General features: G+C 52.4%; 1 protein-coding gene across 1 annotated transcript in view; it reads right to left on the reverse strand.

Annotated features, from left to right (window-relative positions):
• The window catches only part of NCL (nucleolin), a 51,990-nt gene extending 31,156 nt beyond the window's left edge, over window positions 1-20,834 (reverse strand). The window contains exon 1 of the mRNA XM_025202753.1: window positions 20,826-20,834. Within this exon, the coding sequence (XP_025058538.1) occupies window positions 20,826-20,834 (9 nt within the window). The remainder of the gene's footprint in view (window positions 1-20,825) is intronic.
• Window positions 20,835-24,283: the final 3,449 nt, after the last annotated feature.

Below are 24,283 nucleotides of genomic sequence, written 5' to 3' on the forward strand. Positions count from 1 at the left end.
CCACCCAGGGCTAAGCTGCTATCACATAGCAGGCGTCTACACATGCAGGTGTTAAAGCGCATCAACTAAAGTGAGTCCCAAGTCAGTCAATACACACAGTGTTAATATGCTTTAATGTGTCTACATGTGTATTAATGCACTTTAACTACTTACGCCTAAATTTGATACCTGTCAGGTATCAAATTTAGGCACAAATAACCTAAATTCGCCAGTTTTAATGCACATGTAGGCGTGCACACTTAATGCGCATTAACTTAGGCTAATGTGCATTAAAGCATCACATGTAGACGTGGCCATATGGATGCTTTCACTTTTCAGGGCTGTTCACTTGCAGCAGGCGCGAGGTGCGTTGGAGCTCCCAGTTGCACCCAAACACACAGTCCGAGGCAAGGCCATACGGAGAAGGGAGGTCTCTCCAAGGGGTCGGCAAGAGGATGAAGACGCATGGGCTGGTCAGGAGTGAGAAGGAGCCTCTCCAATCCAGGTGAGAAGAGCGTGGCCATTTCTTTCCACCTTAGCAGGTTTTTCTCATTGTCCTCACAGTGCCCAGAAAGGGGTTTTCCATGAGAGTCCCGGCATAAGTGGAAGACTAGCCAAGAGCTGCAGCAGCAGAGAGCCAGCCGGCTACACGGGAGATGACCAGCACCAGCTGCAATGGGAGGGACTTGCAGCCGTCATTAGTGTTGCCATCTAGTCCTTGCTGGCAGACACAGAGGACCGGGCACTAGGATCACTCCATGCAAAGCACCTGTGAAATCTGGCTGTGGGAATGGCATTGGCGGGACCACGGGCATCGTGTCCCTCATTCCCACGGCCACATGCTGGTGCGAGAGTGAAGGACGGAGCTCCCCTGGAAGGTGCACAGGGACTTGGCCCGACGCTGAGCGCTGCCCCGGCACCTTCTGGTGCATGTGCGGGCATCAAGGAGGAGCCATTCTGCAGCGGGCTGGGATGCCATCTCCGGACCCTGCAGGAGTCTGAGCAGGACCCCGCTCCCTCGCCCAGGCTCTCGAGCTCACAGGGGAGGCACTCACATGTGAGCCCTACTCATGAGGCATGAGAGGGTCCAGGCTGGCAGTGCCAGGGACCTGCAGTCATTCCTATCGGAGAGCCCTGCCTGCCGTACACTGATCTCTGCTTATTCCAACATGCTCCCGGCACCTGCCACTGCTCCTTGCCTGAAACATCCCAGATTCTCTGGCCGGGCCTTTCCTGTTGTTTTAAATCATCCTTCTGGAGGCAAATAGAGCAAGATCCAGGCATCGCTAGCAGTGCCATCCCAGGGAGATACAGGCGACTTTGGTATGTGCTGGCTGGCACTGCGGAGACTCTGAGCGACTGATTTCAGTGCGGAGAGAAGCTGAAGCCGTCTGCTCTTTGGCGAGGGCATCAGGAGCAGTTTTGCAGGGATTGTACATGACTGGCGCACAGTCTTGCTGAACAGCTCAGATTTCATAGACTTGTAGACATTAGGGCTGGAAGGGACCTCACAAACCCATCGGGTCCTTCCTTCCAAGGGGCAGGAAGTCAGGGGGGTCAGATCACCCCAGCAAGGTGAGCATCCAGGCATTTCTTAGAGGTATCCAGAGTAGGTGCTTGCACCACTTCTGGGGGGAGTCTATTCCAGACTCTGGAGGCTCGGACAGTAAAGAAGTTTCTCCTTATGTCCGGTCTAAAACGGTTTTCCAGCAGTTTGTAAATGTTAGACCTTGTCTTCCCTTGGGGTGCCCTGGTGAACAGATATTCCCCCAGATCCTGATGCACCCTCCGTGTGTACTTATAGGCTGCTGCCAAGTCCCCCCCTGAGCCTTCGCTTCTCCAGGCTGAAGAGTCCCATGGCTCTCAGTCTCTCCTCATTAGGCCTGCTCTCTTGCCCTCTGATCATGCACATGGCTCTCCTCTGGACTCTCTCAAGCTTCTCCACATCCTTCCTTAAGTGTGGAGCCCGGAATTGGATGCAATAAAACTCTGGCTTGCATCTCCTGATGCATCTCAAGCAAGACCCAAGAAGTCATCCTCCCACTTTACTGGAGTGAAGTGGTAGGATGACTTCTTGGGTCTTGCTTGAGATGCATTGGTAGATGCAAGCCAAAGTTTTATTTGCTTTGCCTTATTTGCAAGCCAGATCCAGACAGTAAAATTGCACAGGCATCAGCAAAGCCCCTGGCATCGACCACGGGGAAAGTTAAACAGAGAAGCAACTAATCCCACTGGGACGTTGAATTTTTGGGGTGGACAAGAGTTGCAAAGTGAAGACAAGGAGGAAGTGACCTCCCGCTCAAGGCCTGGGGGTGAGAGAGACTGGAGAAGAAGGGTCTACACACAACATGTATTTACACGGTGTTTTATGTGATACGTGAGTGTTAGCAGAGTGTGTGTCCAGGACCGAGGGGTCTGTCCAAACCTGCTCTGGAGAATGAATCTAGCCAGGGTTTGAAATGAGGTGGTGAACCTAACTGCCCCCCAAGCTTCATCCCTGGGGGCTGCCCCGCAGCGGGGGGCCCCGCTCTGCCCTCCTGGGGGAAAGTCCTGCCAGCACTCGGGTTTGCACTGGAAACCCCGATCACACAGAATTGAGGACGTGCTTACTCTGGGGTCTGGGGATGTCTGATGGCTTCATCTGCACTGGTCATGGTCATGGAGACAAGTGACGACCCTAGGGCTGGATGGGATCTCAAGGGCCAGCTAGTCCAACCCCCTGCAGAGACAGAGGATCTGCTCCTCCTAACCCATCCCAGACAGATCCATCCTAACCCAGCCCAGCCCAGCCTCTTCGTGAAGCCTCCCAGGTAGGAGACTTCACAACTTCCCCATGCAGCTGATTCCACATTCATCTAAATCTGCTTCGTTGCTGTTTAAACCCATTGCCTTGTGTCCTTGTGCTCTCTGTGGTGGGGGGGAAGCAATTTTGGCCCAAGGGAGTTATAGATGTAGGGCCCAAGTTCTCACTTCTGCTCCCCGTTAGCATTTTTGTGTCCTCTGAAGAACGTAAGAGCTACCGTTGACTGGGGCAGACCATAGGTCCATCCAGCCCCGTCTCATCTCACATGGCACAGGTGTGTACCTGGCGCCCTTCACCAGCTCCCCCGACACCTGCCCCTTCTGTGGTCAGAGGGAGACCCTGGTACACACCTGCCTCGAGTGCGCCAGGCTGTAGCCCCTCCATCAGTGGCTAAGAGGGAGGATTTTCCACTTCCTACTCTCTTCCCACTGCAGCTTCCAGCAGTCGGAAAATGCTGTTTCCCTGGAAACTTTTGGGTATGATTTATGCATTACAGATATCAAACCTGACGGACGGGGAAGTAGGTCTAGTCAGATGGTTTAACACGTTCTAACTTCTGTTTGCCTGTTAGTTAGTTGATAGCATTTAACTCTGATACCTAATATACAGCAGGGAGAAAAATGTTCTTTGTGAGACCCCTCCAGCGTCCCTTATACCCGTCTATTCTCCTTCAAGTCAGAGCTGAGGAAGTTCTTATTCCAGCTGGCCAGTCCTCCAGTACAACAAGGGAAGACAAAGACCAGAAGCAAAGAGAATGAATTGGGGGCGGGGAAGGGTTGGGCTGTCTGTGTGCACCACAAACAATAAACCACAAAAGACACAAGCCTGGCTCTCTCCCCAGTTCTTTGGCCCATTGCAGCTCACCCTTAGGGTGTCCAGTTCACCCTTAGGGTGTCCAGTTCACCCAGCTCATGGTTTGATAGACAATCCACCGTAATTGAGCGTTCACTATTCCTGCCAGCTGTGCTGCCGTCTGCAAGCCAACGCGGTCATTAAAAATGCAAGAATAAAAACAAAATTGCCCAGCCAAGGCCATTCGTTTTCCCATCTGTGCAAGCGGGTGATTCTAATCAAAGCAGGGGGGAGCTTGGGGAGGGACCACACACATTCAGGGCTTCCGGTTGACTCTGGTGATGGGATGGGGAAAGTGGTGAGTCCGCCTTGATCTGCATTAGCAACTCAGAGAGAGGGCTCTGAAACCAGTATATAACCAGTATAACCAGGGAGGCCAGAGAGCTGTTCTGCAACGGGAAGCATTTGGAAGCAGCAGGATCTAGAGCAGAGGATGCAGAGCCAGGACTCCTGGGGCCTTCTACCATCTTAGCTCTGGGCTTCGTGTGGGAAGTCCAGTCACTGCTTTGGGCCTCAGTTTCCCCCTCTGTTCCCAGGGGGAGATGCTGTTTGTAACACGCCATGGGCAGCAGGGGTGGGTGAGCCTGGTAGAAGGCAGGGACTAGAAGGCTTCTTGGCTTCTTGGTGCTTCCCCCGGGTTGAGATGGATGCTCAGCTCCTCTGCTATTCAGCCGTTACAGCAGCCCGGTCCCGCTCCTCGGCGCACCCGAGCTGCGTGCACAGGGCTGCAGCCCGCTGCGTGCTATGGGGTGAGCCCTGTCCACCCTGCACTATGGCCTGAGAGACGGAGAAGAGCACCATGTGGCAGCCAGGCACCCCGATACAGTGGCCCTGGGGTGCCACGAGATCTGTTGAGGTGAGGTATGAGGAGATAAGCAGATACATTAAGCAGATAAGCACAGGCTCAGGTTGGCCCCTGCCTGAACCATTTCCCACCCGCACTGCCCAGCCACTACGTAAGGAGATAAGCACCATAACATATAAATAGGTTTTGAAATCGGGTGCCACTTGGTTCACAAAAGTGATACAGGGGCAGCCTCGAGTCCAACGACAGGTGCCCCAAAAGGTTGAGAACCGCTGGGCGTTGCATTGCTGGTTCATAGAGAAATCAAAGAGAAGCAGGGGTACAAGGGACTTCCAGAGACCATCTGTGAGGCAGCTTCATCCCTATCCAAACCATCCCATACAAATTCACAGTGAATCTAACCTCTGGTTGTCGCCGTAGGTTGCAAAGCTGACGGCCCAACAATCAGTAGGGCTCCGACTGTTGCCGCCGTGCTCTGTTCGGCAGTTGTGCCTGTATCACTTCGTTGGCTGATGTGGCAGCACCAGACAATATTAGACACTCCTTGCACTGAGTAGGATAAGGGACCCCACGTTCCCATTTCTTAAATCACCGGTAATTATGGGCCAATACTTTTTCCTACATTTAGCTGGCAAGGGACACCAATTGCCTGGCTTTTTGGCAATTTCTAGCATCCTGCTACAAGTTTGGTTTGAATGAGTCCAACCACAACCCATGATTCCTCCTGCTAAGCAGCTTTGCTGGCATCTCATTCGCTGTAACACGTACTTTGTTCCAGCACGCTTGCAACAAGAAGGCCGTCTTCTGCTGTACAGACCCCGCCTCTTCTTTCATGAAGAGCAAGGCTGTGCACATGGTCAGCCAGCCTACCAGCGGCTGGGTGGTACAGTACAGAAGGGATACGCCAGATGCCATGTTAATCTGCAAACTCTTGAAGCTCTGAATTGCAGGCCTTTCATACAATCATAGAATCCTAGATAATGAGGGTTGAAGGGACCTCAGGTGGTCACATCTAGTCCAACCCCCTGCTCCAAGCAGGACCAGCCCCAACTACATCATCCCAGCCAAGGCTTTGTCTACTCGCAGCTTAAAAACCTCCAAGGATGGACACTCCACCACCTCTCTGGATAACCTGTTCCAGTGTTTTACTACCCTCCTAGCAATAAAATGTTGTCCTGATATCCAACCTCAACTTTCCTTGCTGCAACTTGAGCCCATTGCTTCTTCTGCCATCTGCCCCCACTGAGACAGTCCAGCTCCATCCTCTTTGCACCCCCCTGCAGGAAGTTGAAGGCTGCTATCAAATCCATCCTTGGTCTTCTTTTCTCCAGACTAAATCAACCCAATTCATAGTTTCATAGTTGGTGGGGTTGGAAGGGACCTGAGCAGATCATCAAGTCTGACCCCCTGCCACGGGCAGGAAAGGATGCAGGGGTCAAACGACCCCGGCAAGGTGTCTATCTAGCCTCCTTTTGAGGACCCCCAGGGTAGGCGCGAGCACCACTTCCCTTGGAAGTTGGTTCCAGATCCTAGCCGCCCTGACTGTGAAGTAGTGCCTCCTGATGTCTAGCCAGAACCTACTCTCCGTCAACCTCAGCATCTCCCCATAAGTCCTGCGCCCCAGCCCCACAACCATTTTTGTTGCCCTCCACTGGACTCTCTCCAATTTGTCTACATCCTTATCAGTTATGTGTTCTGGAGATCCTGTCCTTGCAAACAGTCATTGCAATTTGTCTACTGTCTTACTGCTGTTAAGGGTTCTCATGCAGACAGCTGGGCATCTGGCACTACTAGATACATCGTCCTTAAAAACAGTCCAACAAAATCAATATGGAGGTGTCGCCAGGGAATGGACAATCATTCCCATCGGTGTAGTGATGCCGGTTTGGGTACCCCTTCTGTACCCATTGGCACCCCCTACATCCCTTAACAACGTGCTCTATTTGTTAGTCAGTACCCGGCCATCATACAAAGCTTCTGGCTTGTGCCTTCATTTTCACAGCCCCCGAGTGCCCCTACCTGCAGCTCTTCTAAAATCCTTGTGTGCAGTTTGCTGAGTAACGAATTCCCCCATCCTTGATGTCCAGTAAGTTCATCTTTGCCTGCATAAAATAGACTCGATGATCTAACAGGTCCCTTCAAACCCTAAATCTATGAAAAGGTGCTAAATTAGGATTTTCAGTATATTTCCAACTTTTCTGGGTGGCTTTATACACCTGTGGTGGTGCAGGATCTTTCTTGGTTTCTTATCCAGTGAAACAGGTGGGGCACAGTCCAGCAGAAATAAGTCAACAGTTGCAGCAGATTCAGTTTCTACCGATGACGGCTCTTTCACAGGTAAGCAAGACAGCCCATCCGCATTTCCATGTGCATTTAATCTTTGGTATTCAATGTCATAAAAAGAGAGCCCACGGTTTCATATGTGCTGCACTCTGGAGAACTGAGACTAAGGATTAGTGATCTGTGACCGAAGGAAACATTCTCCTATATAGGTATTGTTTAAATTTCTTCTCTTACAGTCAAAAGCTTGTCTAATTCTATCCCAGCTCTGAAGCTGGTCCCCTAAGAAATCCTCTTGCTTAATTCCTGGACTATCACAGACACAACATCACTCTGACGCTACCTTCACTCTGCACATTTTACTTCAAGCGTCTTTGCTATTTATGCATAATTCTGTTCTGCTGCTGTCAGTGATCTCAAAACAAATCCTATGAGCCGTTCAGTACCATCGGCCACAATACATGATATAACAGCCCCAATGCCATGTGGGGATGCATCACATACTAAATTAATAGGCAATCATGGGCTAAAGTGAACGAGCACCGAATCAGATGTCACTCGCCTTTCTGCTTCCAGGAAAGCTTTCTGGCACTCATGTGATCCAACTCACTTGCTTTGCAGCAAACGATTTAAAGGATGCAGCACAGTTGCTGGGCTTGGCACAAATCTACCATAGTCATTAATAAATCCTAGAAAAGATAAATTGAGAAACATCTTCTGGCCGTGGAGCTTCTAACACTGCTTTAATCTTCTTGGGATTTATGTAGGCTTTGCACATCAATAACGTGCCCACAACAAACAACTGACTCTTTGAAGCATTCCTATTTTGCACAGTTTGCTAGCAACCCATATCCTTCCAGATATTTGAACAGTCCTCACATTTCTCAGATGTTCTTAGAATCATAAAATCAGGGAGGATTAGAACATTTAGGAAACAAGGGTTGGGAGGGGCCTCAGGGTCATCTAATCCAACCTCTGCTCCAAGCAGGACCAGCCCCAACTACATCATCCCAGGCAAGACTTTGTCTACCCGGGTCTTCAAAACCTCCAAATATAGAGATGCCACCGCCTCTCTGGGTAACCTGTTCCAGTATTGTACTACCCACCTCATGAGAAAGTTTTTCCTAATATCCAACCTCAACTTCCCTTGCTGCAACTTGAGCCCATTGCTCCTTGTCCTGTCATCTGCCCCCACTGAGACCAGTCCAGCTCCATCCTCTTTGCAGCCCCGCTGCAGGGAGGTAAAGGCTGCTATTCAATCCCTTCTCAGTCTCCTCTTCTCCAGACTAAGTAAGCCCAGTTTCCTCAGCCTCTCCTCACCAGTCCTGTTCTCCAGCCCCTGAACCATTTTCCTTGCTCTCCGCTGGACTCTCTCCGACTTGTCAACATCCTTTCTGCAGTGGGAGACCCAAAACTGGACACAGGACTCCAGCTGTGGCCTCCCCAGTGCTGAACAGAGGGGAAGAATCACTTCCCTTGCCCTGCTGGCAGCGCTCCTACCAATGCAGCCCAGGATGCTGTTACCCTTCTTGGCACCACGGGCACACTGCTGGCTCCTGTCCATCTTATTGTCCCCTGTCCCCCCAGGTCCTTTCCTGCAGAGCTGCTGCCCAGCCAGTCACCCCCAGCCAGTTCTTCATCACTTTCACCAGTTACAGTAACATCACCCAACTAACACAGTGGTCTTGGGAGGCCGTGTAACACTGGACCCATTGCTTGCTGGCATACAGCAGGAGCTGAGCCCATACCAAACACGGACCGATTACACCAGTATAACCCTTTTTGCATAATTATAAGACAGCCCTTTGAATCTTCTACTTCCATCTGTAAGTAAACTCACACTAAATCCATTTACCTAAATCTCTGCCCCCCTGTTATGGCAAAGATATCTTCAGTTTGAGCAGGGAATAATCATCAAGTTGCAGTACAGGGTTCATAGTAACCTTACAGTCCTCCTTACCGCACCACATTTTTTTTTACAACTGGCACTATAGGCATGGCCTACCCACTCCAGGCTACTTCGAAAGCATGCCTTCTCTTTCTAGGTGGCCCAATCCTGCATCTACCTTGGCGCACAGGCTGTAAGGAACTAGCCGTGCTCTGTGAAACCTGGCCTGGGCATTTTCCTCTATCATTATTCTAGCTATGATGTGTTTTAATGTGTATTAAACACTTGTTTGATATCCCTTTTAGTTGTTTAACTGCTTCTACAGGGACCTTTGAAACATAATTCCAGTTCAGGGGAATCTCTTTTACCCATTCACGACCCCATAGAGCCAGTTCCCTTTTTCAATGACCTAGACATCTAAGAGGTGTTGCTTATTATATTCTACTGGCATTGCTATCACCCCTTTGGGCACGGTCTTCTCTCCTGCATGTTTTTAACAACACCAGGGTCTCCTTTAATTCCATATTTTTAAAAGATTTTTTATAGTCAAACTATGAGATAACAGCCAGTGCAGACCCTGTATCCAGCTCCGTTTGAAGGGTTTTCCCAGTAACCCAGGCTGTCAGCCAAATGGCTGTTGTATCACTCTTGTTCACATGATACAGGCCCAGATTAGATGCTCCGCTCTCACTATCTGTGTCACTACTGTCCCTATCTATTACATATACTTTCTTCATTCCTTTTCTATGCCTTCTCTTCTCGATTTCTCTTAGCACAGCACACTGCCTGGATATGTCCTTTTTTTACTACAACTTCAGCCATAGCATTTCTTGAAACAACAGTTAGTTGGCGTGTGAGACCCCTTGCCATGCTGATAGCAGACATCAGGCTGCTGTCTGTCCTGGCTCTTGGTTGCATGTGTAATAACTCATTCATTTCTATTTCTATAGGAACTCTTCCATGCAATTGGATGGCATCCTTTGCTGCAGTTTCCACAGCTATTCCAGTCTCATCAGCACGTTTGAAGGTGAGGTCTTTGTCTGTTAAGAACTTCCTTTGTATGGCTTCACTAAGTAGCCCACTCAGCAGTGTGTTCTCGAGGGCCTCATTAAGTCCATCCTTAAAATTGCAATGTTCTCACAATTTCCATTGCTCCGTTGCAAAAGAGGAAACAGATTCACCTTCAAGTGGATTCCACTTCTGGAGCCTGAACCTTTCTGCAGTAACCAAAGGCTTCAGTGTCAGACGCGCTGGGACAATTTGGACTAACTCCTTAAGGGTTTTTTGCTTGCTGGCTTTTCTGGGGTGAGCAGGCTGGGCAGTAAACTATATGTCATTCCTCTTATTAAACTCAACGATGTGGCTATGTGTTTCGTGGGGGAATCTCATGTACTCCAGATAACTGCTCCATCCTCTCTATATGCATAGGCCAGTCCTCCAGGGTGCTCTTGTAACCCAGTTATTCCAATATAGGCAGGCATTCTGGTTTCCAACAGACTTCAGGTACTCGCGGTGAAAGCAAATTCTTGATGTCATGCATGCCTCTTCGTGGGATCCCGTCCTGGTTGCCCATTGTCATCTTTGTCCCAGGGCCTCCTTAAATAAAGGACTCCAACCACAAGTATGGGAAAGAGCGGCAGGCGCAGAATATATTGCACACAGAAAGTAAAATTATGCATGCATTGGCATCAGCAGAGTCAATAGAAAGTAACTTTAGATTCACACGTGCAGATTCGGCGCATTCACATCTCTCGAGTTACCCCTAAGAGACGAGGAGCCAGAAGCGAACGTGGGCAGCAGCATAGACGGGAGCTAGCAATGCACTGGCTGAAGTGTCAAGGCCAGAGTAGCTGGAAGCTCCTCTCTGGGCTGGTCCTGGGGTGCGCACACAGATGCCCCAAAGAGCTTGCAGCTACCCCGTGGCAGTGCGGGGTGCCCATTATCCTCCCCCTTGGCCAGGCAGCAGACACAGCCCCCCCAGCTCCACAGGAAACAGCTCCAGCTTTCAGCAGGGTTCCCAGCCTCCATCCTTGCTAAGGAGGGGATTGCAGTCCTGGTGTGAAAATCAGACCTGAGCCTGGAGAGGAGAAGGCAGGAGTGGGCTGGGTCTGTACTTGCAGCCTCTGGGCATGGAGCATGGCAGGGATGTAGCTGGACAGTCCTGAGTTATTATTCTGGGCTGTCCCACCGGTGCCAGCTGCTGTGAGATGTGAGATGTGAGATGTGCCAGCTGCATGTAAGGGATGATGACATGAGCAAAGCTGCCAGCCTCTTGGCCCCAGGACAACCCCAGGGGATGCCACAGCTGCGGGCAGAGCATCTGCAAGGCCCAAGGGCCGTGCTCAGGAGAAGAGCTGGGGCACGACAGGGTCGCTGGAATGGGACCAGCTAAGTATCATGTGAAAGACCCGGCTGAGCCCCATGGCTTGTGAGTAGATCACCTTTGCCTTGCAGGGGCTGGCGACTCTTTTGCCATTTTTGGAGGAACCCCCCTGGCTCTTTGTGGGATTGATTGAAAATGAATAAGTGAGCCAATTAAAAACCAATTAATACCCTCCACTCAACTGGAACTGTGCCCTTCTCTTATGGAGGTGGCAGCAAGAACAAATTAGTTAATGGCTTAACAACCATGTGGAACAGAGATGACTGTCATGATCCCCAGGTTCAATAAATACAGGCATATAATGAATGAGAAGAATTACAAGCTTCATTTGTGGAGCAATAGACAACCTCTGCCAACCCCTGGTCTCTCTAGCTGCTGCATCACTGAGGGACCATCTCTCAATTCTCGGCTCCCTCCATCTCTTGCTAGGGAGCCCCTCTAAGTTATAATGCAAGGGTGGGCAATTATTTTGGGTGGAGGGCCACTTACTGAGTTTTGGCAAGCCATCGAGGGCCGCATGACAGGCAGCCCAGGGCAGATAAATATTAATTTTCTAAATTTTTTAGGGGCCCTGCGGGTCGGATAGAATGGCCTGGCGGGCCGCATCCGGCCCCCGGGCCACATTTTGCCCACCCCCGTGTAATGTCTATCACCACATCAACAACTCCTAAGGCTGTTAGCTTCAGTGCCTGAAGTTACTTGACATAGGCCCAGTCCTGAGGACACACTAATCCCAGCGCGTCTCTGCTTCCCAACCCTCCCCTATGGGAATCAACCCCTTTGAGGGAGGTGGGTAGACAGCTAACCGCTGAGCCCAACACACTCACTTTAACGCTGCCGGGTTTAATTTCTCTTTTTCCAGCTGATTCGTTTTACACAAAGGCCCTCGTACTACCACTGGGGTGCTTTCAGATGGAGAATGGCGCTGAAAGAAGCCCCCGTTCCCTCCCGTAGGGATGTACCATGGGTGGGTCTCAAAAGGATAGATGCGGTGCACCATTCTGTAAACACAACACACATTTTTCTCCAGTTAAAAAGAAACTAGAAACTTTGCTAATATGCCAGGGCCCTGGAGCTATCTTATTTGGTTTAAGACCAAAGCAAAAAACCCCCAAACAAATAACGCTTTATTGGCATATGCACTGATTTGGGAGCTGATATATGATGCTGAAAAAACACAACAAACTAGGCAAAAATAGTCAAAAGAGATTGCCTTATTCATCCTGCAGTCATTATAGTTAAATGTCCATCTCTTATTCACTCGCATGGACCCAGAGGGACAGACTTCCATCCTCAACTCCCTCTGTGCAAAAATGAAGTTTATTTCCTACCTATGGGGACTTTTTTACCATCTCTAATTTTCCCTGAGCCAGATGAAGGGTGTGTGAGGCTGAAAGCTTGCAGGAAAAGACCATTATTTTTTGGCAATTTCTTAGCTGGTCTAATAAAAGGTATCATGTCTGAACCAAGAGTTCTAGACCTTTGCATTTCTTTTTGTCTCAGACCAACACGGCTGCCAACTACATCCCATCTCTCATTCAGGTACATAAAACAAAATCTAGCCTTCCTGAGCATCTTGAAGGCACGCCCAACTCTTCACTGTCAGTCCTGGCGACACCTGAATGACTGTTCGCCTGAGTTCATGTGACCACACCTGAGTGAAGGCTTTTAGCTAAAACTAAAAACAGTCTGTAGGGCTGTAAAGTGGACAAGAGAGCTCACCAGGGATGGCTAACAGACAGCACAACTGGGAGAAAAGCATAGCTTAATGAATGGAACATCAAGCCCGTTAAAAACGAGAGCGGGTCGTTACCGCCTGTGGAATGAGGAGAGATTAGCAGGAACTGGGGAGGTTACAATGAGCCATGGCGGCAATAGACTTTCTCGGCACTGCTGGCTAGACAAGACATGCCTCTGGACAGGGAGGCTGCAGTGTAAGCGGTGGGCGCTCTGCTCCCCGGGCATCGGGTCCTCGCCCTGCTGCTCCGGCAGCATGCAGGATCCATGAGGGGCCGGGGGACACTGCGCCCCACGAGCCAGGGCCACGCCGGCTGGGTCAGTGTTGGCTCAGAGCTCATGGAAGGACAGAGACGTGGCCTCGGGTAACCCAGCATGGCAGCTCTAGTGCAGGGCCCCCGATTGCAGCCCCAGCCTCCCGCAGCCCTAGGAAGACCCCATCTTGCCAGCGAGGGTATGGACACCTGCGTCCTCTCCCCCAGCTCTGTGGAGCCCAGAACCGACTGCAAGGGGTGCAGCTGTATCCCACCAGCGCTGCCATGCTCCCCGGGGGCTGCGGATCCTGACAGCAGCCCTCGGTCCCTTGTCTGTCATCCCAACCCCAGGCTCTTGAGAAGGGGTGGGGGGCTGGCTCTCCGCTGCCTGGACCTGCAACTGCTTCTGCAGCTCTGAGCTTCTCACTCTCCCACTGCCCCAGTGCTGCCCCTCCATCCTGCCCCATAGACCCCTGGATGCCTCCTGCACATGGCGCTGCCAGAGCCTCCCACTCCTGACCTGCTGTCAGCTCATTCCTGGCTTTAAATGACCAACCAGACTCATGCATGCAATACTGTGATGTGGGCAATCGACTCCCTGGAGGCTGGCCGGCCTGGGGAGACCCCTAAAGCTGCACCCCGGGGTGACCCCAGTCGTGACAGCTCCTTCACCCTGTGCCTTCCAATTGCACTCTCCTCCCCCAGCTTTGCGACCACCCCGAGACCACCATGCTGCGGGTCTTAGAGGCAAGCCAAGCACCACGGGACACTGGGATTCAGGTTTCTAGTTCAAAGTGTCCCAAAAGGTTGGATCGGGTGGAGGGTGTGGGAGGGTGTCGAATGATGGGCCCCGGCAAAGCTGTGGGGGCAGCATTCAGGACCAGCTGGAGTCTAAACCAGCCCTGGACTCGCACCCTCTTCTCTGCCTGTCTCTTAACACAGCATCTGCCCTCAGCAGGTCCTTCTCCATGCCCAGCTCTCTGAGCAAGACAGCTCGTCTCCGACGCATAACGCCTGCGTTGTGTTTGTGTGGTGAGCACCTGTGAGCCGGTAGCACTAGTAGGCTTTTATCCTCAGCTGTGGGCCAGCTCCTGGAGGGGATCCCCCTTCAAGGAGTGTGATGCAAAGAGCATGGGCTTGGACCTTGGCTGAAATCCATCCCAGTGGAAGGGAAATGGGATGTGTCTATGCTGATGGACACACAATCAGAGCAATGTCCCTGACTTGTGGGGAGATCTTTTCACTGCACCCCTGGAAGGGAAGGCATTACCATGGAGGCTGCCCGGGAGAGGGAAGGATGTGCAGTGGCATCATGGCTTCTGTCCTTGCTGGAGGCAGGGCAGGGGGGCACCTTAGCAATTAACTTGCTCAGAGAGGCTTGATCTTCCGTAGGCACCAGCCTGCTTCGTCGGATGCTAGGCATGGACTTGCAGATAGCAAGGCCGCTGCACGGCCACCTTGCCCTGGGTGTGGTGGAGCTAGGGACCACAGGCCCAGGGGCTCACATTGAGGCTGATCATTGTAAGCTCCCTTCACTCGGGGCTTGGAAGAAACTGGTCCCCCCTGCTCATTCTTGCCCCTCTGCTCAGGAACCCAGGCCTTTGCACTTCCCCGGCAGACGACAGCTGCAGCAAGGCACCCGTTCCTTTGGCGAGTCCTGCCCTGAACTGAGTATGATCTCTCACGTGCAGCCCTCAGCATTTAAGGTCCAGGAAGTTCTGATTCAGAGGCCGTGCACCCTCTCCTGTGCTTAGTAGCTACTGATGCCCCTTTCCTCCAAGGACGTGTCCTACCCTGACAGCTGAGCTGACGTTTCAGTGAACTCCCAGATCTCTTCCCACGTGGTAACAGCTCATGTAGAGCCCATCAGAGCATAGGCAGTGTTTGGGTTATTTCTGCATCACCCTACACTGATTGACATCGAATTTCATGCACCGTTGAGTTGCTCATGGGCTCCATTGTGCTGGACCCTTCTGTATTTCCTCACGATCCGCCTTGGTCTTTACCACGCTGAATAATTTTGTCATCTGCAAATTTGGCCCCATCGCTACTCACCCCCTTTTGCAGCAAGAGGGGGCGGATGGACATACAGAGCCCATTGCAAGCTCCCGGGGCCGGCTGGAAGCCTCCGAGGCTTGCACATACCCACCCGCCGGGCAGAGACAGGCTAGCATGAACGAGCCACGTGGGTTCCCCTCCCAGCAAGCCCCCTCAGCTTCCCGGACTGAGAGGCCATTTCCCTTCCAGAGGCAACAACCATCGCCGATGCAGAACCACTGACCAGAGCCAGCATGGGGATGGGGGCATGATGGGGAGCGAAGGCCAGTTTTATGGAGATGGGGAAGCAGCCGGGCACTGCCCGATCATGGTGGTACCTTAGCATCTCAGCTGAGGGTTGATGGGGCATCTCCCAGCCTCTCCCCGTTGCAGCTGGTGTTCAGGGTGATTCTCATCTACCTCCTCCCATGACGGCTTCCCCCTCTTGCCTTGCAGCAAGAGATCGAGTGCTTCCACCCCGTGCCAGGCAGGGAAGTGTGGCTGTGTCCCAGCCTGCCCGTCTGCGCTGCTGCTAATGCGGATGCTGTGCTGTGCCCTGTGTGGGGGGGGGGGGGGGCCAGCCACTTTGGATGCAATTACCGAGGCCCAACCAATGCCTCTTGCTGCCCCTCTGTGCTCCTGCCTTTAGGAGATGGCGTTTCCCTCCTGGGGCCAGCCTAGGATGGGATAATGAGGCTGCTGATCAGCTCCCAAGCCCAGCAGCTTCCAGCTCGGCATGATGAACCCAGCCGCCCGCCTTCTCACGCCATGTGCTGGTGTCTGGCCAGAGGGTCGTGCCGGGACCTGAGTCCCCCAAAGCCTTGCTGCTTTGCTAGGCAGGCGTCTGCCTGGGATGGAGTTGGACTAGCGCATCCTGTGTCTGTGCAGGGGTTGGACTAGATGATGTCTGGAGGTCCCTTCCAGCCCGACTTCTCTATGATGTTACAATTTAGGGTGGAGGTATCTGACCTACAGCCATTGGGCTGGGCCCGTGTCATTGGTAGAGGGGCCTGAAATTTGGGGGCCAGCACAGAAACCCAGGGTGCAGAGCCCCCCTGGGGACATGTGTCGGCAGCCGAGGGGAATGAGCTCCACGGACGTGTCCTGACGACACTCACCCTAGGCTGCCACTGAGTCCAGATCCAGCCAGCGAGGGGCCCTGTGGTCTGGATCCGGCCCAGGATTCAGCCCAAACGAGCGTGACGTCCCTGATTCAAAGCCTGGTGAAATCCTGGAGGGATGAGTCCGGCGGATCAGCACCGCGGCTGCCACCGCTTTGCTGTCCTCTCCAGTGGCATCTTTCTCAGGCCGCAAGTATCAGCCTGCCCTCCTCTTCCCATCTCTCTCCGCTCCCTGGGCACTTCCCGAAACATCCACCCCCCCGAACAAAGCTCCGCGGCCCATGCCAGAGACGGCCTGATCTACAAACTGAATGCGTGCCTGAGGCATTTATAAAGCGCCTGGGACGGCAAGGTCTGGGAGGCAGAGAAAAGATGAACGAAGCCCCGTTAGCTTCTTAACGGACCTGTCAGGGCTTAAGTAATGAATAAAGCAGGAGATAGGGATTAATAAACTGCAAAGTAGCCACAGAGGCCTGCATACGGACGGACGGAGACAGGCCTCGAAGGGCTCCTACGTGCCATGTTGTGGGCAACCATCCTTCCCCTTGTCCCTCCACCTACGGCTGGGTAGCAGCATCTTCCCTGATGCCACCCATCCTTCCCCATCTTCCTCCAGGCTCCCTGCCTCTTGCTGCCTCTCACCACGCTTCCCCACTCCTGCTTTCCTCATTGAGAGTCTCGGCAATACCGAACCGGGAACAATTCTCCTTAAGAGTGATTTTTAATCCTGGGAGATAGGAGGGCGTACCGACGAGATGAGGCAGCTCGTTACCCATGCAAGCCGGATCGCAAATGTCTCCGCTGTTGTTCCCACAAGAAATCAATTCAACGGTATCGCACTCCCAGCTCACTCCAGATAGCAAGGCAGAGGGAGGGGTGGTGCGGCTGAATGTCTCACTTAAAGTAGCTGAGAACAGGGGAAGGCAATATCTTTCTGGCAGTCGCGATAAAGCCCAAAAATGAATAATAAGACAGCATTAAAGTTTGACCACTGAGCAAAACAACCCCGGGACAGCTGGCCTCCTGGGGAGGGTTTTTTTTTTCCTTCCATGCATCTGTTTTAATTGTAAATTAAATGCCTGATGCGTCCGCCCTGTTATCATCACGCTGAGCTTTTAACGCTGCTGGAACCAAAGGCCGAATTAGCTGAAGCCGCGATTTGTGGTGGAGATGAAATAAAACCCCTTTTTTGAATTTGTTCTCCACCAGAAGAGCCGGTTCATGCCTGGAGCACCATAGGTGAAATCCTGGTTCAGGTTAAGACAGAACGGAGGATGGAGGATTTTGTGGGGTCAGGCTGCTCTCGGCTCTTGGTGGCTGGAAGGGAGTGGGTCACGGTCCTGCAGCTTGCACGGGGCTGCCCTGCCTGAGCGGAGGTTTGAAAGGGGGCGTCTCGCTCTGGAAAAAGCACCTGATCTTGGTTTAAACGTTGCCCACCATGGAGCATCCCTGCAAAGTCTGCTACAAATCTGCCCCTTGTTTGGAGTGTGACTGGATCCAACCTCCGCTCCCAGCCACTGGGTCTTGGTACCTCTGTGCGGTGCTCAAACTGTGTGCGCTGCGGACTGCCTGGCCCTTCCACACTGGCGGTGGGCTCTATCCAGTGTATGGGAGGGGTACATCGGGGCCTGATCTGGCCACGCAGGGGGTAGCGGGCAAGGCCTGGCTCTGATCCTGCCCCACTAGACAGGGAGCTTGACCTGGACCTGGTCCAGCCTTGGGGTTAAGCAATTTGGCAGCCAGGAGGGATGGCAGTATTACATCCCACTGCTGCTCTGCTGCAAGCCATATGAGGAGAGGCTGACAGATATGGGACTGTTCAGCCTAGAAAAGTGAAGACTTTGGGGGGTTTTGGTGGCAGCTTACACATATATCAGGGGAGCACATCGGAGGCTAGGCGAACAACTATTCCCCAAAGCAGCGCAGGGGAAAACCAGGAGCAAGAGTCATAAACTCCTAGAAGAAGGTTTCAGGTTGGATATAGGGAAAAACTTTTTCACGGTTTGCATGACCAGACTCTGGAATCGACTCCGCGCGGGGTGGTGCAGGCACCTACCTGGAGATGTTCAAAAGGAGACTGGGCACACACCGTGCTGGCGTGATTTGACCCCTGCAATCTTTCCTGCCCAGAGCAGGGGGGCTGGACCCAAGGATCTCACGAGGTCCCTTCCAGCCCTAAATGTCTGTGAATTTGTGAATCCATGAGTCACATAGTCCAGATGCCACGGCTCCGTGGGCCAGATTTGGCCCAGGGCTGGGGGTGAGCACCCATATGCTAGATGGACAGAAGAGCCCATGATCTCACCTGGATCCTCTTGGTAGATACCTCAACTGTGATTGAGTTTCTTTTAACCTTCTCTGTGCCCGTGTTTGACAGAGGTGTGTCTAACAGCTGCCCTTCGTTTGGGTTCAACATATGAAGTCAGGAAGATTTTGAACTAAAACCCAGGCTCAGGATAACACCCAAAGCAAAGGCAGATGGGAGCCTCCTCTGACCTCTGTGCCAGGATGGCAGACAGCTTTGGTTGAGTGGGGCGGAGGGAGAAAGAGAGGCAGCTCAGAAAGAGCCAGAAATGAAACTACAAGTTTTTCGAAGTCCCAGTCGCACAACCCAGCAGCACAACGGGCATTTAAGTGGCAGATAATATAGGTAAGTGTCCAGTGCTGCACCTGGCCCACACACTGCCTGCGCTCTGATGGGCGCCACCCATGCAGGAAAGAGATCTGGGAGTCACCGGGGACAGTTCTTACATCAGCTCCATGCTCAGCAGCCATTAACAAGGCAAACACCATTTTTGGGATGATTAGAGAAGGGACTTGTGATCCTAGCAGAAAGTATCATGATGCCCCTTTCTAAATGCATGGTGCATCCCTACCTTGAATACTGCACCCACGTCTGGTCCCCAGATCTCAAAAAGGATGTAGAAGAAGTAGAGAAGGTGCAGAGAAGGGCGACAAGGATGATCAGTGGCACGGGGGGGTGTCCATAGGAGGAGAGACGAACAGCACCAGGCTTATTCCAGTTAGAAAAGTGGCGCTTGAGGAGAGACATAATGAAAGTTTAGGAAATACTAAATGGCAAAGAGAAAGTCAATAGCAATTTCTTATTTATTGACTCTCACAAGACGAGAAGTGGTGGGGGTTGCCAAATGAAACGAGTAGGTAGTGAGTTTAAAAGTAGCAAAAGGCAGTTCTTTTTCACCCATCATGTCATTAAAGTGGGGGCCAGATGTGCTGGAAGCTGACAGCTAAAGCCAGGCTCATAAAGGGGTTGGACACGTGCTTGGAGGAAAGGGGCATCGGTCGCTATTGAGCACGGGAGTGAGGGGCATGGCCTCTGAATCAGACCATCCTGGACTTTAAATGCTGGAGGCTGCAAGGGCGAGAGGAACGGGGGAAAAACCCTTCTCAGACCCAGTTTACTCTCTCTTTCAGCCTCCGCGCTCTGCCCCTTTGCGACGCAGCACCCTGGGCACAACGAACCTCTGGTCCATGGCAGCTCTTGCATTCTGTGTGAAGCTGAGAAGGACCCTAGGGAGATTTGGGGCTTGGTGCTGGCTGGGAGAGGCCAGGAGATGTGAACCTGGAAACCATCTCCCGTTGCTCCATCTCCCTGTATTCAGGGAAATGGGGCTTTGCAACCTCCTTTGTCTATAGACAGGAGTGCAGCAGTGCTATCCTCAGCTTCTTCTCACTGGTGAGGACCAGAAAGACCCCAAATTTCTGCCCAGCTGCTTGGGTCAGAAGAGCTAACAGACCCATCCTCCCCCAGCCGTACTGCTCTGCCCATTACAGCGTCACCTGCCCACCCTTTCAGCACAGACTATGGTTGCAATGTCAAAGAGCACAGGCCGAGCACCGGCCCCTGTGGGGCTGCGGAAACCCCCTCCCTGCAGCACAGACCCAGCACCCAGCTCACTTTTAATGCCATGTTAACGGTGTCGCGTTTCCACTCCTTAATTAAAACATCACGTGGGGCCAAGCCAGTGCCTGCGGGAAGCAAAGCCTGGGCCATCAATACTGTTATCTTTATTAACCAAACTTGCAATTCCGTAAGGAAACATAAGTAAGTTTGCTTGGTGGAAGCTATTTTCCATAAGCCCAGGCTGATTAGCATTAATTATATCACCAGCCACTAAGTCTTTATTAATTAAGTCTTCATTTGAGCCAGGAATTGGGTGCAGATGATGTTGGGGACTGCGACTGAGCTGTCGCACTCCCACACTTAGGGCTTTGTCTCACAAGAGGAGAGGAGCATGGGGTAGTGGTTAGAGCAGTAGACATGGCGTTGAGACCCAGATTTTGCTTTGGGGGGGTGCTGGGTACCAGTTAAAGCATGTCACTGGGATGCCGGGCTCCTGGGACCCATTTCGCGTGGCCACCAAGTCCCTCTGTGTACCAGAACAGCCCGCCAGGTAAGCCCTGCACTCTCTCCGAGTGCCGCTCCAAGCCCCTTCCCCTGCCTGATCTGCTGCTCTGCTTTCTGCTCCATGACCCTTGACCCCTACCCTTTCTACTGCTCTGCTTTCTGCCCAGTCCGCTACTCTGCCGCCTGCTCCCTGCCCTTTCTGTCCCTGTGCTGCCTGCTTCTATCCTCAATCCGTCGCATGCTGCTCGCACAGGCTGCCCCTGCTAGTTGTGGCACGCGTGCTGTGAACTGGCCACCCCTGTCCTAGCAGGACTTACCTGCTTCATGCTTCCATTGCCCTTCCATTGCCCTTCTATCCAGGGGGTGCCACAAGGCTCTCTATGGACTGCAACGAGCCTGGTGGCACTGGGCTGGAGCCCCAGCACCTTCCAGGGCATCCAAACCACAGCATCTCCTGCTGTTGTAGCCCTCCAGCCTCCGGGGGCTCCTAGGCAAAGGGACCTGCTGCTGAGCAGCTGCTTTTATAGCAGCCACCCCACCCCTGCCCAGCTGGGACTGGGCTCAGGTGTACTGGAGTCCTCCTGTTGACTCTCCGCTGGTTGGAGGGGCCTGATTCACCCTGTCCCAGAGCAGACAGCAGAGCCCCAAAACCTTTCCCTGGCTTACGGTCATTTCTAGAAGACGCGGCGATGCAAACCAGGCTGGGACCCGCCGTCACAGCCTTCGCAAAATGGAGCTTTTGGGTTTCTGGAGCCTTGGAAAGCTCCTTCAGAGGCATGCAAACATGTGCATTTGTCTCCCTTCCTGAGCTCAGCCTTATCTGCTTTTGCTGCAGAGCTGACAAAGGACCCTTTAGTGTCCCGAAGTGGGTCCAAGCCCCTGCAGAGCTCAGCAACTCCCCCCAGCCACCCCGCCTCTCATTAAAGAAAAGCACCCTCTGGCAATCAACCCCCACCGCTTTGTCTGCCCTAATGCACTCCTTTGGAGTCACCCATAATCCCCAAACATCCCTCCTTCCCACCGCTCCCCTCTCAGCTGCCCGTGGCTGCACGGCACATTCCCTTTGTCCCGGCAGAGGGGCCTTGAACATGCACCCCCGTGCCCCCCGCTGCCTAGTTCCCCCCGATACGGGTGAGGGAAGCACTGTTACAAGGGCAGTCAGCTCTTCTCCTTACACGACAGCAGCCTCAGCTGCTAGGATCACAAAGCAAGCCCAGCGGGGCTCAGCGGCACAGGGGGAAAGCCGCCCCCCCCAGCTAAGGTGATCTCCTTAGAAAGCAGTGGGCTGAACACCCCTGATGCCCCATGGATCCACACAGGCAATGCATCACTTTGCTTTCAGCACGTGCTGCCAATGTGAGTACTTGTTCCCTGCCAGGGGATCCAGTTGTGTGCCCCTGCAATGCTGCTGGGCAGCCGTGCCGCCCTGCACAAAGCCAGGGAGGGAGAACCCCAGTGAGTTCAACAAGCCAGTGCCCAGCTCTGCCTCCTCTTCCTCCTGCTTGCTGAAGCCCTTACAAGAAAGGACACAGTGGCTGGCTCCAGAGACTTGGCCCCAGCGGGTTGTGGGGGTCTCCCTGCACCTGGAATCCAAGTCCAAGATGGAAATACCCAGCATTGCAGGCTCAAATCCTGCTCCTTCCAAGATAGGGTTGAACCACAGCCAGCCCAGTGGGGCCCAGGCCTGTCACCTTTGCCTCCTGGTGAAGTCTCAGTGGACACTTGGTCTGAGCTCTGCCTTTGCTGCTGCACTGAGAAAATTGCCTGGCACTCGGCTTGCATCTAAAAAACAGCGGGAACCTCAGCAGAGCCCAGTGCGACTCTCCCACCCCCGACCCTGCAGTGCTGATGGGCTCATTTCCAGAACCGGTGGCATTGTGCGCACGGTATTTCTTCATCCACTGAATTATGCTTCCCTCCCCCCGCATCTGGCCATCCTCTAGCGACCCTGCTCTCCATTAAGCAGTTCATTTCTTATGCAAATCTGCCTCTTCTCCAGTCCCTCGAGGAACGGGGCGGGAGCGTGGCCAGAGTCCAGCCAGCTGGAAGTGTGCTCAAATGCAAGCCGAGGCCGGTTTTCATCTGCATCTCCAGCATGCAGGATGGAGAGGAGCCCTGCTGGGAAGATGGGTCGATTCAGAGAACCGCTGATGGATGGTCAGAGATTCTGTACATCTGAGCAGCTTTGCCCAACGCTCCCTTGGTGGCACCCATCCGCCTGTCTCCGTTCCACTGGTTTTATGCCAGAGATGCAATCCTGGGTGGGGGAAAAAGGATACCTTCTCACCCTGAAGACTTTACAATCTAAAAAACTCATGCAAAGAGGACAAACTTCACTGTGAGAAACAGCAGAAAGGCTCCCCTGCAGCACAGAAAGACCATGTTCTGGTTTCAGTCAAACTGGTATAAACCTGAGCTAAATCTGTGGACTTCAGTGGAATCACTGTGGCTGCGAGCAGGAGTGTAAACCAAACATATTTCCCTTTCCTTCTCTTATTGCTCCATCCATCTGTGTAGGAGCCTGCCTCCCGATGTATTTATACTGGTTTAATCAGCTCTTACGCGGGGATATAGAGCAGATGTATGATGTACAGCGTCGGAGGAAGTGAGTTTGGACTCATGATACGCAGCTCGTGACTTAGTCAGTCTGGAAGGTGCATCTCTATCCATCCTGCTACATGACATACAGCAGTGCACTGGTACAACTTGCTAGACGCCAGTGCAGAAGGACCCCAGGCAAGATCAGAGGTAAAACTCCACCCCTGTAAAATACCATGTGTCATGGCTAACCACGTGCTCAACAGCCAGGTTATCACCTGCTCTCTAGCCCCTTGGTGGTGAGACACTGGAATACCACCTATTGCACGCGCCCGTTCTGGGATAGGTGCTGTACATCTGTTCACTTTAGATACCAGTCTACTTAGGATCCTATCCTGGGATAGAAAACTGGTATCAGTTACACCAGTTGGGTGTCTAGGGCCTATCTATACTGCTAAGTGGGTGCATCCATACATGCCAATTTAAGGCATGTTAGCCATTTTTAAGGCACATTAAGGGTGCGGGTCTACACATGTGTGCCTTTAATGTGCTCTAAAAATGGCCATTTTAGGCTATTCATGCCTAAATTTGATACCTGCAAAAGCAAAATTTATGCATGAATAGTTAAAGCACTGTAGTGCATGTGTAGATGCGCTAAGGCACATTAACACTGTGTATGTCGACTAACTTGGGGCTAACTTGAGTCCCAAGTTGGTCCACACACCGTGTTAACGAGCCTTAGCATGTGCACGCGTAGATCGCCTAAATGCGCATTAGGCAAATGCACATTAAGTTTAGGCGTGCATAAAAGCATGTATAGACATGCCCACTCCCAGTACACCATAGTGTCCAGGAGCTACGTAAGACTTTTCATCTCACATAATAACTTAAGGTAGCAGTGGCAGCTCCGTTAAGAACCAAACTAGATCTTGATCCCCTTTTTGACACCCCTTTGCTCATCCTTGTTCCAGCCAGTAGAGCTCAGATCCCAGAGGATGGGCTGTTCACGATGGTAACTGCAGTCTGGGGAGAGAGAAAAATCCCATCAAATTCCACCCATTAAATTCCTCCGCAGAGGATGCAGCGAATGAGGACTAAACGTCGTGTCGTCTACAAGCGCCCATCGATACCGTCTGGAGAGGCATCTCGGGGTGCATCTACAAATGCTTCTTTGGGTGTTTGCCCTGTTGCTAACAGTAAGATCCAGCCGGCTGTTGAGAAAACATGAGGTGGGGGT

The sequence above is a fragment of the Alligator sinensis genome, unplaced genomic scaffold, assembly GCF_000455745.1.
Source record: "Alligator sinensis unplaced genomic scaffold, ASM45574v1 scaffold301_1, whole genome shotgun sequence".
NCBI lineage: Eukaryota > Metazoa > Chordata > Crocodylia > Alligatoridae > Alligator > Alligator sinensis.